At 40.7% G+C, this 16932-nt stretch overlaps 1 protein-coding gene across 1 annotated transcript in view; it reads right to left on the bottom strand.

Annotated features, from left to right (window-relative positions):
- map3k3 (mitogen-activated protein kinase kinase kinase 3) overlaps positions 1-16932 on the bottom strand; it is a 97223-nt gene that overhangs the window by 48197 nt on the left and 32094 nt on the right. The window contains exons 7-9 of the mRNA XM_033035159.1: positions 13817-13937; positions 7491-7624; positions 606-679 (exon numbers count right to left, since the gene is read on the bottom strand). Of these exons, the coding sequence (XP_032891050.1) occupies positions 606-679; positions 7491-7624; positions 13817-13937 (329 nt within the window). The remainder of the gene's footprint in view (positions 1-605; positions 680-7490; positions 7625-13816; positions 13938-16932) is intronic.

Genomic DNA, 16932 nt, shown 5'->3' with positions numbered 1-16932 from the left:
GATCTACCTCTTCGCTCCTAACCCCCATTCTCTTGCCCTCCCCACAACCTCCGACACCCACCCTAATCAAGAATCTATCTATCTCTGCCGTAAATATATCCACTGACTTTGCCTTTACAGCCTTCTGTGGCAAAGAATTCCACAGATTCACCGCCCTCTGACTAAAGAAATTCCTCCTCCTTCCTAAAAGAATGTCTTTTAATTCTGAGGCTAGACTGTCCCACTAGTGGAATCATCCACTCCACATCGACTCGATCCAAGCCTTTCACTATTTTGTACGTTTCAATGAGATCCCCCTCATTCTTCTAAACTCCAGTGAATATAGGCCCAGTGCCGTCACACGCTCATTATATGTTAACCTACTCATTCCTGGGATCATTCCTGTAAAAAGGGATCTTCTTAATTTTTCTACTGGTTATAACTCCTTTGGTGAATTCCTTCAGCAAATCTTGCTAGATTATAGTTTCACATTACTAATCACGCCTTAGCCACCGCTGGCTTTGGTAGTGATGAATCCATGTAGTTACTGTCACCATAATCGGCAAAAATATTATTCAAGGGGCCAACAGAACAACTGAGAGTGACAGCTTGTTGCCTGCACTTACCTATCTGCTCGCCTATCCAGAGACTGACAGCTGCTCGATATGGAGTTTTCAGCACTGCTCTGTGGGTCATATATCTGGAAGAAAAAACACAATGAACTTAAGACTACAATGGGCCATGGTAAAAGTAATCATTTTGATAATTTGTTTCTGAAAAACATGATAGACTGTGGTAATGGGGTGGGCACAAATACGCCCGAGGCATGTGCAACAAGCTGGCGAGCAGGGAGAGAGGACACTGGAGATATGGGAGTGGATTTGAGGTAGGGAAAAGAGGTGCATGAAGGACTTTGGGAATATATGCCAGAGACAGTTATCAACTTCCTCTCCTACAACCAAAATTTGGGAACCTGTACCAGGGGGCGGTGTTTGGAAGCAAGGGAAGAGGAGAGGATAAAACTAAGAGGCAGATCGGAAGGACAAATATTAGGTAGCTCATAATTAAAGTTGAATTTTTGCACAGGGACCTGTTTAGCAAAAATACTGTTACATTTGTCAAGCTTTTCCAATCGCAATATGTATTTCAGGTGCCGCAAGGCTCGGTGCTGGGACCCCAGTTATTTACAACATATATTATCGATTTAGACGAGGGAATTAAATGTGACATCTCCAGGTTTGCAGATGACACAAATCTGGGTGGCAGTGTCAGCTGCGATGAGGATGCGATGAGGCTGCAGGGTGAATTGGATAGGTTGGGTTAGTGGGCAGATGCATGGCAGATGCATGGCAGATGCAATATAATGCGGATATATGTGAGGTAATCCATTTTGGTGGCAAGAAAGGGGAAGGCAGATTATTATCTGAATGGTGTCAGATTAGGAAAAAGGAAGGTGCAACGAGACCTGGGTGTGCTTGTACATCAGACACTGAAAGTGAGCATGCAGGTACAGCAGGCAGTGAAGAACACTAATGGCATATTGACCTTCATCACGAGATGAAGTTTAGGAGCTGAGAGGTCCTACTGCAGTTGTACAGGGGCCTGGTGAGACCGTACCAGTAGTATTGTGTGTAATTTTGGTCTCTTAATTTAAGGACATTATTGCTATCGAGGGAGTGCAGCATAGGTTCACCAGGTTAATTCCCAGGACGGTGGGACTGACATATGATAAAAGAATGGGGCGACTGGCCTAAATTTCAGTGAATACAAGAAGGATGAGAGGGTATCATATAGAAACATATAAAATTCTGAAAGGATTGGACAGGCTAGATATAGGGAAAATGTTCCCAATGTTGGGGGAGTCCAGAACCAGGGGTCACAGTTTAAGAATAAGAGGTAGGCCATTTAGGACTGAGATGAGGAAAATATCTTCACCCAGAGTGTTGTGAATCTGTTGAATTCTCTGCCACAGAAGGCAGTGGAGGCCGAATCACTGGATGTTTTCAAGAGAGTTAGATTTCGCTCTTAGGACTAAAGGAATCAAGGGATACGGGGGGGAAAAGCAGGAACGGGTACTGATTTTAGCGGACTCGAAGGGCCAAATGGCCTACTGCTGCATCTATGTTTCTTCTATGTTTCTACGTATTTGAGACCTGTTAAATCACTATGCTATGCTTCTAACCCTTTGCATATTTGGTTGTGGCTCAAAACATTTTGAAATGTAACACCAGGCAATCACAATATCAAACACCAACAAAAATCTTCATCCATATTATTTGTTAATTAAAACATGAGTTTGCAGGCTAATCCTTCTCCCTTTTTTCCAGCACATAAATGACAATTTCAAGTCTCCAGACATCTGGTGGCATTGCCTTATCCAAGAAGGTTTTAAAGATTTTAACCAAAGCTTCTCCAGTCTCCGCTTTTACCACGTGTGGAATCTAGGATACATTTCAAAAAATTCCACATTCTTCTTCTACTTTTAGTGTTGATAACCTTTTAAACCTTTTCCAATATCGTAAGAATGATACCTTCTCTCATTTTAAATGGAAGGCTGCTGCAAAATACCCACCTATCTTTCGCAGGCTTATCGCTGCTTCTATAACAAGAATCACTTTTTGGCTTTAGCTCAACTTATCTATTTCATTACTTTTATATTACTTATATGTTCATAAAATACCTTGGATTTCCATCTACGTCACCAATAATACAATAAATCACACACCCTCACTGGCCCTTTTATTTCCTTTTAAAGTACACTGTACTTTCTATTCATTTGGGTTCTACTTTCACTGATTAATTTAAATTTCAATCAACTTAACCAGGAAGCTCTAGTTTTGAATGCTCTTCCTTTCCCCCCCTATGGGAATACAATTAATGCGCATTCAAAATATCTGCACTTTAAAGGCCTCCAGTTTACAGGCAACCTTTGGATTTAACATTTTTGAATGGAATCCTAACTCCTGAAATGTATTATTTAACCCATCTTACATGAACAGAATGAGAACAATTAATATTTCCCTAAATTATATGTAAATTCTTGCACATACTGAGGATTCACCATGTGGAACATAGCTGACTATATTCGTACAAAATGTAGAAGCATTTCCATTGTATGGATTGAGCACCATTATAATTTAGTTATAATTTGTTGTGCTGCACCATATTTTCTTGCACTCTTGATAACTTCAACTGCACCTCACATTTTCAGTTTACAAATCATTAAACTACTATCATTTACAAAAAGCTCTCTTGTTGTTATAGTAACTTTGGTTATATGGTTAAAGTGGTGCTCAAGGGAGTGAACTGTTTGAGTTGCAAGAGAGAAAGCCAAAGGCAAAGGTTTCATTAATAGCTCCAGGTTTGTAGATGCATCATTAACGATGTGCATAAACTGTATGTGTACTGCAAGTTATCCCGAGACGGCTGAAAGGGTAGAATATGTTCCTAGTGTGGTGCTCAGTAACCTCCCCATTATCAATGGCAACAAAATAAAACTCACGGGCTATTTCTGGGATTTTGCTGTGTGCAGATTGGCTAAGTATGAGAGAAGAATGACTTTAATATTTTTTTGTGTCAAGCACTTTCACATGTTCAGAAGATAAGCTCAGTCTTTTGCTTTCTATGAAGTCTCATCCGTGAAGACACAAGATAACATCACAATACTGGTGAGAATTAATATCACAAAGCAGAAGGGCTTCCACCTTTTCACGTACCACCTTCATGACTAATCTTCTGGGCCCACCCCAGTCAAGGCACTGCCCAACAAGCTGTGTTGCATATTAAATGTTAACTCATGGTTCAGGCTTCTTTGGCCAACATTTAATGTTCAACCAATATCACTGAAAAATATATTCTAGTCTCAATGTCACTGCTGTTGGTGGATCTTTACTATGCTTAAATTATTTGCTGAATTTCCTATGTGGTTAAAGTGACTGGACTTCAAAGATAGCTAAAATAATTCAGTGACTCTGATGTGGTTTGGGGCACCCCAAATTCATGAGAAGTCCTGTGCTAATGCAAGTTCAGATTTCTTTTAAAATGGCAAATGACATAAGTTTTTCCTTCAGGCCCAGACAGAGTAAATAAATTATGCAGAAAGAATGAAGTATATATACTCTCAGTGAGGTAAAGAGCAGATGGTGAGTCAGTGAGGTCGGTTCTGGCAGGGTCCCACCATCTGCAGCACAAGCAGAGACCCGCAAGCAGATAGCTTGTCTGTCTGTGTTCTGTGTAGAAGAATGTTACAGGAAGTGAAAGCTGTGGAAGGCTACTTGGCTAAGAAAGTACAACAGCAAAACATCAGAACTGTGCAACTGTAGGTGCTTTCACATCAGAGAGATAAACTGCAGCCTTTCCAGTAAACCCGTGGGCACAGAGGGGTATTTAGATAACAGGCAGCCAGTTTAAGTGGCAAGGAGACAAGCGATAGAGTCATGCGCAGCAGCGCCTTTACTTCCTGAGGAGGCTCAATAAAGCTCACCTGTCCCCCCAGATCCTGACCAACTTTTACCGCTGTACCATCGAGAGCATCCTGACCACCTGCTTCACGGTATGGCACAGCAGTTGCACCGTAGCGGACAGGAAGGCACTACAACGGGTGGTGAAAACCGCTCAGTACATCATCGGTGCCCCGCTCCCTGCCATGGATGCCCTCCACCGAAAACGGTGTCTGAGACGGGCCGGGAAGATCATCAAAGACCCCTCCTACCCCAACCATGGACTGTTTGCCCTCCTCCCATCAGGGAGGCGGTACAGGAGCCTCAGGTCTCGTACTAGTAGGATGAGGAACAGCTTCTACAACAACACTATCACATTGCTGAACTCGGAGTCCCGCCGATAGATTTCTCCAGTCTCTCCGTCCACATTGTTTGCTTATTCTGTATTTTTATTTCTATATTGCACTATTACTACGGACTGACGCTAAACTGCATTTCGTTGTACCCATACTTGTATCTGTGCAATGACAATAAAGTTGAATTGAATTGAATTGAATTGAATTGAATTGAGTGGGAACAAGTCTACATGTTCAGAGCCAACGTGAGCTGCAATACTATTCACAGCAACTGCACAAGCGGGCACTGCACAAGGATAAACAGGAAGAGCTGAATATGGTAGAATAAGTGACTTGCCGTTGTCATTGATTCAATAATTATGAAGACACAGCCATTTATAGATGTTTGTTGTGTTGCACACTTTGAGAGGTGACTTTAAACAGGTGTATTAAATTATATGGGGAATAGATAGGGTGAATGCACTGTGTCATTTTTCCAGGGTAAATGATCAGAATCTTGCTCTCCGGAGAAGGGGAAATGAAGAATTAGAAGGCATAGATTTAAGAGGTGAGAGGGTAAGTGATAGGAACTCATGGACAACGTTTTCCCACACAGAGGGCAATGTGTATATGGAACAAGCTGCCAGAGAAAATTGAGGCAGCTACAATTACTACATTTAAAATACATTTTGGCTTTTACATGGATAAGAATGTTTTGGAGGCATATTTGCCCAACAGTACAAGTTTGGATGGGATATCTCGGTTGGTATGAAGAAATTGGGCCGAAGGGCCTGTTTCCAACTGTATGGCTCTGACTTCCACAGTCTATATAAAACCTATTGTCTCATAACAAGCATCCATTCAGAAATTACTCAGCTACATGTGGAATTCTCAAATTGTTCACATTCAGCGACACTTTTTTTTCGATGTCTCCCCTTCCCAACTATACCATTTTGTTTCCACTTTTAAGACTGTAGCCGATATTAATTTGATGCCAAGAGGTTTTGCAGATTGAGCCAGAAATCAGAGGCCCACCTGGGATGATTCACTCACAATGAAAACAAGTTAGTCACACTCCCAGCTCCTATTTGGGAAGCAGCAGAAGCTGCACTTTAACCTCACGGGTCTTGGAGGACACTTCCTTCCTGCCTTTTAAAGGGCAAATAGTGCTGCTAATCTCCGTAAAGTCATTCCTCAATTTAAGAAAGAGAGGGGTTCCTGGAAAACCTTTCATAATTATTTTAAAAATTTTAAAGATTGGGTATTTCAATACAGCGCATTTTAATAGATTGTGCTCGTCAAAACGTCACACTATTTTTATAGCAAAAATACCGTTGCTGCAAAAGAGCAAATAAAACATTTGTAAATTGAACAATTACTGGATAAAGCGGCTACAACCAGGATATTGTAAAACTGTCAGCAACTGGCCAATGAAAATGAATGAAGTACTAACATCATGGTGTCTGTTTGCTGTACATGTAAATATTGACATTAATTTGCACCACATAAGTGACCACAAAGCAATTACTGGGACAGTCCGGATGGCAATAACTGAGCAAAAATAAAAATCAAGAAAATGGTTAATTATTATTGTCTTTTAGAAAATTAGTTAATTTTCAGTTGCATGAGACGGGCACATCAGGACCCATTTCAGCAAGCATGTTGATGAATTAGGTTTTCTTTTGGCAGAGTGTTTTAAGTGATTTGCAGAATCATAAACTGTATCAAAGGATTGAAGTTTAGGCAAAGATAATAAGGACGTTACAAGGTTGATGAGGCTGGCTGAGTGATCCACCACACACGGAGAAATCATTAGGAAGGGGCTCATTTGCAATATTTCTGACAAAACTCTGAGATGTCAGATCTTGTCAATAACTATCGACATTGCTCAGATGCTTTTGACGCATCACATAGGAGTCAGGTTTCCAACGTTCCAGCTATTGTTTAGGTTTACTTAACATTGGCAATTCCTTCCCTGCCTGATGCTTTTAGCTATCTGGTTGATTCGTGCTATCAATTTCTTGCCCGTCTACCCATTTGGGAATAGCACTGGAAGAGAAATTAAGCATCAATACAAGATAGAATTTTTAATAACATTTTCCTTTATCGAATACAAGCCCAAAATGTGGCTGGTCAAGTGCTGACTTGAGAGGATGTATCCGGTCAGACCTCCTGTAGAGCGAGGTTGATCTGCACAAGCAGGTTTTGATGCATGAAATTCTAATGCCATTCCAACTGCAGACACACTTCAATTTTGTGACCTTAACACGGGAGCTTAAGTCAGAATACAAGGAGCTGAAGAGCGATACTCTGTCTGCTATTAATACACTGAAATACATTAATGACTGTCATATACATTGATGGTGTGGATATGAATGTAGGAGGTAGAGGCAGTTCTGCTGTAATGTGTATTTCCATAATGCAAATTGGCTCTAACGCGACTGATGAATTAGCAACACTGTAACAGGGTTAAATTTGTTATGAAATTATTATTTCCATCAGGAAATACAGAACAACTTAAAAGCTACTTTGGAATTGACAAGCAGAATAAAAACAACTGTATAGCTAAACAAAAAGTGATTTATATTTTACAATGCGTGAACAGGTTGGCCATATATTTAAATGATTGGGAATCACTGATGTAATGAATATCCTCAAAGGGTAAAATAATTGTAAGAAATCATGACTTTTGTTTCTTGTATTTCAGTGCACATTATTGGCCAAAATCTTTACTCACACATTGTTCCATGTTCTCAGGGATGAATTCCCCCTCACTGTGAATGCTGGTGTAGGACCCTTGGCGAGCTATCCGCTGTTGCCGTTCTGGAACATACCCTGGGGGTGGGGAGCTTCGACCAGTGTTCTGAGAACCTGCAATAGAGAAACACCTGATCAGTCTGAAGAAGGGTCTTGACCCGAAACGAGACCCATTCCTTCTCTCCAGAGATGTTGCCTGTCGCACTGGGTTACTTCAACATTTTATGTTTACCTTCGATTTAAACCAGCATCTGCAGTTCTTTCCTACACATAGAGAAACACCTAACCAAGTAAAACAAATCAGCATGCAGCGTATTTATTAATGGGCCAGATTGCAGCATTGTTGTTCGGAAGGACTTGGGTGTTGATGTGCAGGTACAGCAGGTGTATAATAGTGGAAGAGTATTCAAAGAATAATAGTGGGAGTGCAATCAAAACTGACCAAGGGGCTTGACTTGGAATATGAAGGCATGCCATTGCCCCTCACTCCGGAGTCTAGAATCATGATGGGGATAAAGAAAGAGTTTAATACAGTCAAGTGGTTGAGTGAGAGCTATTGATATCTCTATCTAATAACTAGACATATAATGCAGCAAGATGGCATACAATCAATCTAAAATGATCATGAGAGATCTTGTATAATCGGGTTCCGACCCCAAATGTCACCTATTCTTTTTCTCCAAATATGCTGCTTGACCCTGCTGAGTTACTCCAGCATTTTATATCTATCTTCTTGTATAATTTTGTTGTTGTGCTAATGTGTTTTTGTATCTGTCCCCCCAGTTTTATGTCAAGCCTAATAAAATAGGCTCAGTTTGCATATGTTTAAGTAACTGTGCAGGATCAGTGCAATAAAGGGTTGTGTTTGACGCATCTGTCTGGATCGTCAATATATCCAGAAAGTTATCTGAGGAATTTCGACATTTTATACCCTATTCACTTGAGAAAAGACAAAATATTGCAAGATCCTTTTTATGGGCTGGTGTTTTGCAAGCCTCTCAATGAATAATGCAAATTAGCATCTAAATGTGTCTATTGTGCGATTTCACAGTGGAAGCTATAAGCAATCTTTAAACTGCTTATTGTATGATTTTGCTTTCCAATTTTCTCTTTGCCTCGACTGCAGAGAAAAAAGAGCCAATATTACAGATGGATGACATACTGACTGATAACCATATAACAATTACAGCAAGGAAACAGGCCATCTCGGCCCTACAAGTCCGTGCCGAACAACTTTTTTCCCTTAGTCCCACCTGCCTGCACTCATACCATAACCCTCCATTCCCTTCTCATCCATATGCCTATCCAATTTATTTTTAAATGATACCAACGAACCTGCCGCCACCACTTCCACTGGAAGCTCATTCCACACCGCTACCACTCTCTGAGTAAAGAAGTTCCCCCTCATGTTACCCCTAAACATCTGTCCCTTAATTCTGAAGTCATGTCCTCTTGTTTGAATCTTCCCTATTCTCAAAGGGAAAAGCTTGATCACATCCTCTGTCTATCCCTTTCATCATTTTAAAGACCTCTATCAAGTCCCCCCTTAACCTTCTGCGCTCCAGAGAATAAAGACCTAACTTATTCAACCTATCTCTGTAACTTAGTTGTTGAAACCCAGGCAACATTCTAGTAAATCTCCTCTGTACTCTCTCTATTTTGTTGACATCCTTCCTATAATTGGGCGACCAAAATTGTACACCATACTACAGATTTGGTCTCACCAATGCCTTGTACAATTTTAACATTACATCCCAGCTTCTATACTCAATGCTCTGATTTATAAAGGCTAGCATACCAAAAGCTTTCTTTACCACCCTATCTATATGAGATTCCACCTTCAAGGAACTATGCACGGTTATTCCCAGATCCCTCAGTTCAACTGTATTCTTCAATTCCCTACCATTTATCATGTACGTCCTATTTTGATTTGTCCTGCCAAGGTGTAACACCTCACATTTATCAGCATTAAACTCCATCTGCCATCTTTCAGCCCATTTTTCCAAATGGCCTAAATCACTCTGTAGACTTTGGAAATCTTCTTCATTATCCACAACACCCCCTATCTTGGTATCATCTGCATACTTACTAATCCAATTTACCACCCCTTCATCCAGATCATTGATGTACATGACAAACAACAGTGGACCCAACACAGATCCCTGAGGCACCCCACTAGTCACCTGCCTCCAACCCGACAAACAGCCATCCACCATTACCCTCTGGCTTCTCTCATTCAGCCACTGCTGAATCCATCTTGCTATTCCTGCATTTATACCCAACAGTTTAACCTTCTTAACCAACCTTCCATGAGGAACCTTGTCAAAGGCCTTACTAAAGTCCATATAGACAACATCCACTGCTTTACCCTCGTCAATTTCCCTAGTAACCTCTTCAAAAAATTCAAGATTAGTCAAACATGACCTTCCAGGCACAAATCCATGTTGACTGTTCCTAATCAGACCCTGTCTATCCAGATGCTTATATATATTATCTCTAAGTATCTTTTCCATTAATTTGCCCACCACTGAAGTCAAACTAACAGGTCTATAATTGCTAGGTTTACTCTTAGAACCCTTTTTAAACAATGGAACAACATGCGCAGTACGCCAATCCTCGGGGACTATTCCCGTTTCTAATGACATTTGAAATATTTCTGTCATAGCCCCGGCTATTTCTACACTAACTTCCCTCAATGTCCTAGGGAATATCCTGTCAGGACCTGGAGACTTATCCACTTTTATATTTTTCAAAAGTGTCAGTACTTCTTTTACTTTGAAACTCATAGTATCCATAACTACTCTACTCGTTTCCCTTACCTCACATAATTCAATATCCTTCTCCTTGGTGAATACCGAAGAAAAGAAATTGTTCAATATCTCCCCCATCTCTTTTGGCTCTGCAGATAGCTGCCCACTCTGTTTCTCCAATGGACCAATTTTATCCCTCGTTATCCTTTTGCTATTAATATAGCTGTAGAAACCCTTTGGATTTACTTTCACCTTACTTGCCAAAGCAACCTCATATCTTCTTTTAGCTTTTCTAATTTCTTTCTTAAGATTCTTTTTACATTCCTTATACTCCACAAGCACCTCATTTACTTCATGCTGCCTATAATTATTGTAGATCTCCCTCTTTTTCCGAACAAGATGTCCAATTTCCCTTGAAAACCAGGGCTCTTTCCAATTTTTACTGTTTCCTTTCAACCGAACAGGAACATAAAGATTCTGTACTCTTAAAATTTCCCCTTTAAATGTCCACCATTTCGCTTCTACATCTTTCCCATAAAACAAAATGTCCCAGTCCACTCCTTTTAAATCATCTCGCATCTCATCAAAGTTAGCCTTTCTCCAATCAAAAATCTCAACCCTAGGTCCAGTTCTGACCTTCTCCATAATTATATTGAAACTAATGGTATTGTGATCACTGGACCCGAAGTGCTCCCCAACGCATACCTCCGCCACCTGTCCCGTCTCATTTCCTAACAGGAGGTCCAGCACTGCCCCTCCTCTAGTAGGTACCTCTATGTATTGCTGCAAAAAACTATCCTGCACACATTTTACAAACTCCAAACCATCCAGCCCATTTACAGAATGTGTTTCCCAGTCTATGTGTGGAAAGTTGAAATCTCCCACAATCACTACCTTGTGCTTACTACTAATATCTGCTATCTCCTTACATATTTGCTCTTCCAATTCTCGTTCCCCATTTGGCGGTCTATAATACACCCCTATAAGTGTTGCTACACCTTTCCCACTTCTCAGTGAAGTTATCTGAAAGTTGTAGAATTTATTATCGAGTCCAGAAGGCTGAAATGTGCCCAGACAAATGAGGTGCTATAAGCTGAAGAAGGGTTTCGGCCCGAAACGTTGCCTATTTCCTTCGCTCCATAGATGCTGCTGCACCCGCTGAGTTTCTCCAGCTTTTTTGTGTACCTTCGATTTTCCAGCATCTGCAGTTCCTTCTTGAATGCTATAAGCTTGTGTTGGGTGTCACCGCGAGAGCACGAGGCCACAGCACGATAGATCAGAGTGGGATGGGAAATTAAAGCGGCATGGAATGGGAAGGTCAAGGTCACCCCTGTGGACTGAATGCAGGTGTCCCACAAAGTGATCACTCAACCTGGACTTAATAGAGGAGACTACATTGTGAGCTCAGAATGCAGTAAACGAGATTGGAAGTACAAGTAAATCACTGCCTCACAGATAATTCTGTTTGGGTCCCTGAACCATGGGGAAGGGAAGAGGTGAAGCAATAAATGCAGTTACAAGGGGCAGTGGCAATGATTTGTTAACAATGAGGACTGTTAAGAATTAACCACACCATTTACCCTGGAATCACAAGGGCCAGAATGAGTAGCCTGGAATATTTGACAAATGAGATTTATAAAGTTTTTTTCTTTTTCTTCACTGCAGTCTTCATACACCAAAGGCTTGGTGTTAACTTTGAAATCAAAGTTTTCTTTTCTGTGATTTGGAAAAGTGGCCATTAAAAAGTTTCACAATTTCATCTCCAAGCTGGAGAATTAGACTAATGAAACAGCACTCCATGAGGTTATTGGCAGCGCAGGAATACAAAATATTTATTTCAACATTCTCATTCTCTTCCAAATGAAACAAACCAACAAGATAATGTAACATTTGGCTCAAATGCATTACTACGTCCCCACAACTTTCACTTTTTCCAACACATCTCAAACGCTCCTTCACACAATACTAAAAGCAGTCCTTATCTGATTGGCCAGCCTCCAAATATTATTGTGGAAACAACATCTCGCTAACAGGAAGGGGAAGTCTCGCAAAGCCATGTATATCAAAGGAAGTGGATGGAAAAACAAGAGCATTGAGCTCTGGACCATTTTCATCCTGCCCGATCTTTATCTCTCCCACAAATACAAATGTAGCTAAACTCATATCATGTTCACAGATAAACACACAGCTGAGTAATATGCTACTGCTGCATCACAGGCCTTCTGAGATCTCTTACACCCTCACTGTAAAACAAGCATAACATTCATAACATGACACTTAGTGGGTATTAAAAAAAAAAAATCAACAGCAAGGATTAATCTAGCAAAAGCACCACAGACACTATTAGGAAAATGCTTAAATATTCAGCTACTGAAGTCTAGAGATAACAAAACAGTATCAAAAAGGTGATGCTGTAGTATTTACTCGTTTAATATACTTTGCACATTCCTCTTTTAAATCTGGCAAGGTGCATTGCAAGATCCCTCAAGGTGAGAATGTGCATGCATCATATACCACACTACCTATTGTCTATCATTGTGCCAAGAGCAACCATACCATCTGACAGATTGACAGAAAATCAAATCAAATTTATACTAGCTTGATTGACTGATTCCAGCCCAGAATTGAAATGAAAGTGGGGATCCCTTTTGCAAAAAGGAAAGAACTCCTGGTTTTCCAGTGGGACCGCCGCAGAGCAGTTGGGGATTTACCGGTTATTGGCTGATGATAGAAAGCAACAAGCTAGGATCTTACATTCTTGAATTTGAGGCATTGGGAAAACAAATGTAGTTTCTCTTTCAATTTAAAAAAAAATTGGAAAATGTAGAGCGATAAAAAATGCAAGAGGTCAGTCGAGAGTGGTAAGCAGTCAGAAGTGGGTCAGAAGTCGGGACTTTAAATGGCCGTGGAGACGGTACGAGCCGGGGATGGATTGGTAGGTCATTCCATTTACGTTCAGTTTACATTTTATGTTATTTTTTTTTTGTACGTTCCTGGCACTCTATGGTGCTTTAGAGACACGGGAGAGGTGTCATTAGCGAGCCTGGGGTGTATTGTTGTTTCATTATCATGTCATCTTTGTTGACCCGGAAAAACGGATAATCTAGAAAGGCTCTGGACCAGAGGGTGGCAGAAAAACAAAATTGGTATTCGACCTGTACTGTGCACATTTCTGGTCTCCCTCCTGTTGGTAAGGTATGATTGAACTGGAAAGGGCACATGAAAGATTTATGAGGATGTCAGCATGTCTTGTCCGCTGGGCAGGGGATTTAAAATTAGAGGGTATTGGTTTAAGATCCGTGGGGAAAGATTTAAAAGGGACCCATGGGCAAATTTATCATACAGAGAGTGGTGTAAATATGGGCTTTAAGAGCAAGTGGCACAGATTGGTACAAATTATGACAGCTAAAAGGCACTTTGATAGGTACATGCATAAAGGGATATGGGATTGTCACAGGGAAGTGAGACCAGCTCAGTTAGGCAACTTGATCTGCAGAGACGAGTGAGGTTGAAGGGTCTGTTGTATAGCTCTATGACTCTATACCTATATACTCACCGACAGAGAGATGTCGGCCTCGTGGCTCTGGCGGCTGGTAGATTGTGTTGAGAATGTCCCCGACAGACTGAGAGGCCTTTATGCGGACCTGTTTCGAAACAGCAGGAGGTGCATGTGTTGTCTAAAAGTTTGAAAAAAGAAATTAGATAAGCACAACCAATGATTTCAGTTCCTTCTAATAACTTCATTTGTTACAGTCCTAGACTCTCTTTATATTACCAGTTGCCAGCAAGCATAACAAGTGGATAATGCTTGACCACAAGGAAAGGCATAGCTGCCTCACGCTTCACTGTAATTTGGTGATAGCACATTGGTGAAGTTACCAGCAAGCTCATACACCGAAGGCCTGGGCTAACAATTTAGAAACCAGACTTAAAGCCCCACAATGAGGCTGTGGAATTTAAATTCAGTTATTCTAATGTTAATTGATAATTAGAACTGAAAAGATTGTGGCAATGGTTTGCTATTAGCCACCACAGGGGTAAATATATATTATCTTGCCTGGTCAGACCACGTGTAACCTCTGAACTCACAAAAATGTGGCTGACACACTGGGGACGGCACAAGAGCACAGCTGCTGCCTTACAGCTTCAGAGACCTGGGTTTGATCCTGGCCACAGGTGCTGCCTGTACGGAGCTTGCCCGTTCGCCCTGTAACCGTGTGAGTTTTCTCCAGGTGCTCCAGTTCCCTCTGAAATATCATGATTATGATGGGTTTCGAAATTTCTTTGAGGAGTTAAATGTATTTTTGCTCAAATTTCACTCACTACACCTGATTTAGTTATTTGCACAACACAAATGTGGTGATTTACTGGCACACACAAATCTAAAATTAAATCTCCTAAAATGAGAAAATTAGAATAGTAAGAAAATACTACTGTGTATCTATTCCCACTATATAATATTCCCTTAACTTGTTTTTAATCCACCAATAAAACAAACTTTGTATATTATTGAAAAAATGTTTAGTCAGCAGATGTAGGTGACGTTATGCAGTGACTTACATAGACCGCCAACAGAATTTACGCAGAGAAGCTTAAAATAAAAACACATCTCAGTGTCCCAATAAATTTCTGTGCTGAACAGGAAATAGCAGCTCACAGAAGAACAGTGATTTCTGTGAAAACCTGCCATGTGTTTCTACATTACTCACAGCACAAGGAAAAAACAGCCAGCAATCTGAAACAAAAACCTTCTCACTTCTGGCACTGACCAACCTGAGAATTCTGAAGGAGAACAACAGGATCAAGCAATAAATCCTGGACCACGGCTCACAACGAATCTCATTTTGTCGGAAAGATAAACATTAACTGAGTTCTGATGGGCTTCAGTGGAAATGCAAACGTCTGTGTATTTATAGCATGGAGGGATTTCATTTTTGATCTTCTTTATTCATTGGAACACCTGGCATGAAATGTATCCATTTACTACTAGTACCCTCAATGGAAATTAGAACTAATCCATAGCAAGGAGGGATGGGGCAAGTGGAGGGAAAAATAATGCACACAATGCATTATTTATTTCACAAACCCCATTTTACACAGGGTACTCATCCCAACAGTTCTATGAGATGTTTACACTCTGCACAACTCTATGCCAAGACTCCTTTATTTATTCATAACAAATTATCCATTCTCCCTTTAATATCTCTCTCTCTTACATCATGTGTGATAAGCCCTACTTTTCTGTGTATTATTCCTGGATATCCTTGGTGGATTTTTGTGACATTATATTTATGATATTTTCTCGGTGACAGGCAGCCACTATATGACAATAATTGGGCCAAAGGATACCTTCTTAATTCAAATGTACTTGATGGGACCGTGGTTAGGCAGAGGGTCTAAGTTAGAAGAGAGTTTTCTCAGGGTAGAGAAGGTTTTGATGGAAATGCTTACATTAATTGCCTAAAGAGTGGAAATAAGGAGAATTTCTATGAACTGTTATGGTATAGAAAATGCTCCTCCATTGAAGGTAATTGTACAGCCCCTTTAAAGACACAAAATACCAGATCAACATTAAATCAGCACTAGTTCTGATCAACTATTAGGGCAATTATTAGTCAACATGCTGTTCACCCCAAATGTTGCTGAATTACTCATTTACGTATATTCAAAAGGTGAGCATACGCACACTATTCTCATTAAGTGAAATTTTGATGGCAGCCATTGAGAGTATGGATAAACCACTGGTGGTACAGCAAACACCCAAAAAGGGATTGCCATCATTATGGGGGAGCTCTCGTGAATTATGTTCAGTTCCAGCATTACTCCACAATAACAGCAGGTTGAATGAAAAAATGAAATATTTCTAAATGTGGTTAGAATGCTCTGAATTAACAAGGATCATTGAAACTGTTGAATGCTTTTACAATAAAAGCAGGGTATTACTGATTTGCCATCCTTCATCAACTACGTTTTGTAAATGTCACAGCTTCTATGTCACATAGGTTTCATAGAAAACCATGCTGCATTCTAAGTATGTATCATTCTTTCATCCCGCCAGCACCAAATCAAAAAGACCAGTTGTCCCAGGGTCTCGTGGACAATGAAATGGTGGGATCTTTATCAGCTAGGTAAGTGGCCCGAGGAACAGCTAACAGAGCTCAATACAGATTAGTTCGAGGTGTTGCATTTTTATTAATAAATCCAGAACAGAATCTTTACTGTGAACGCTGGGTCCTGTGGCGTGTCACAGAAGAGAGAGACCCGAGGCCATAAGTAAATAGTTCCCTGAAAGTTACAGGAAGATAGGGTGGTGAAGGTGGCATTCGGCACAATCGCCTTCATCAGTCAGGACATTGAGTATGGAAGTTATGTTGCAGTTGTACAAGACTATGCTGAAGCTGCACTTGCAGTATTGTGTACAGTTTTGGTTACACTGCGATAAGAGTGTCATTAAGTTAGAAAGAGTGCAAAAAATATTTGCAAGAATGTTGCCAGGGCTCGAAGGCCTGAGTTACAGGGGTAGGTCAGCAGGCCAGGGCTTTGCTTGGAGGGGTGACCTCATACATGTGTATAAATGCATGAGAGGCATAGATAGGGTGGATTCACACAGTCTCTTTCCCAGGAAAGGGGAACCAGGGCATAGGTTTAAAGTGAGCGGGGGAAGGTTTAAAA

The sequence above is a fragment of the Amblyraja radiata genome, chromosome 16 (assembly GCF_010909765.2).
Source record: "Amblyraja radiata isolate CabotCenter1 chromosome 16, sAmbRad1.1.pri, whole genome shotgun sequence".
Taxonomy (NCBI): Eukaryota; Metazoa; Chordata; class Chondrichthyes; order Rajiformes; family Rajidae; genus Amblyraja; species Amblyraja radiata.
The sequence above is the reverse complement of the archived record's forward strand: the minus strand, read 5'-3'. Positions and strand labels throughout refer to the sequence as shown.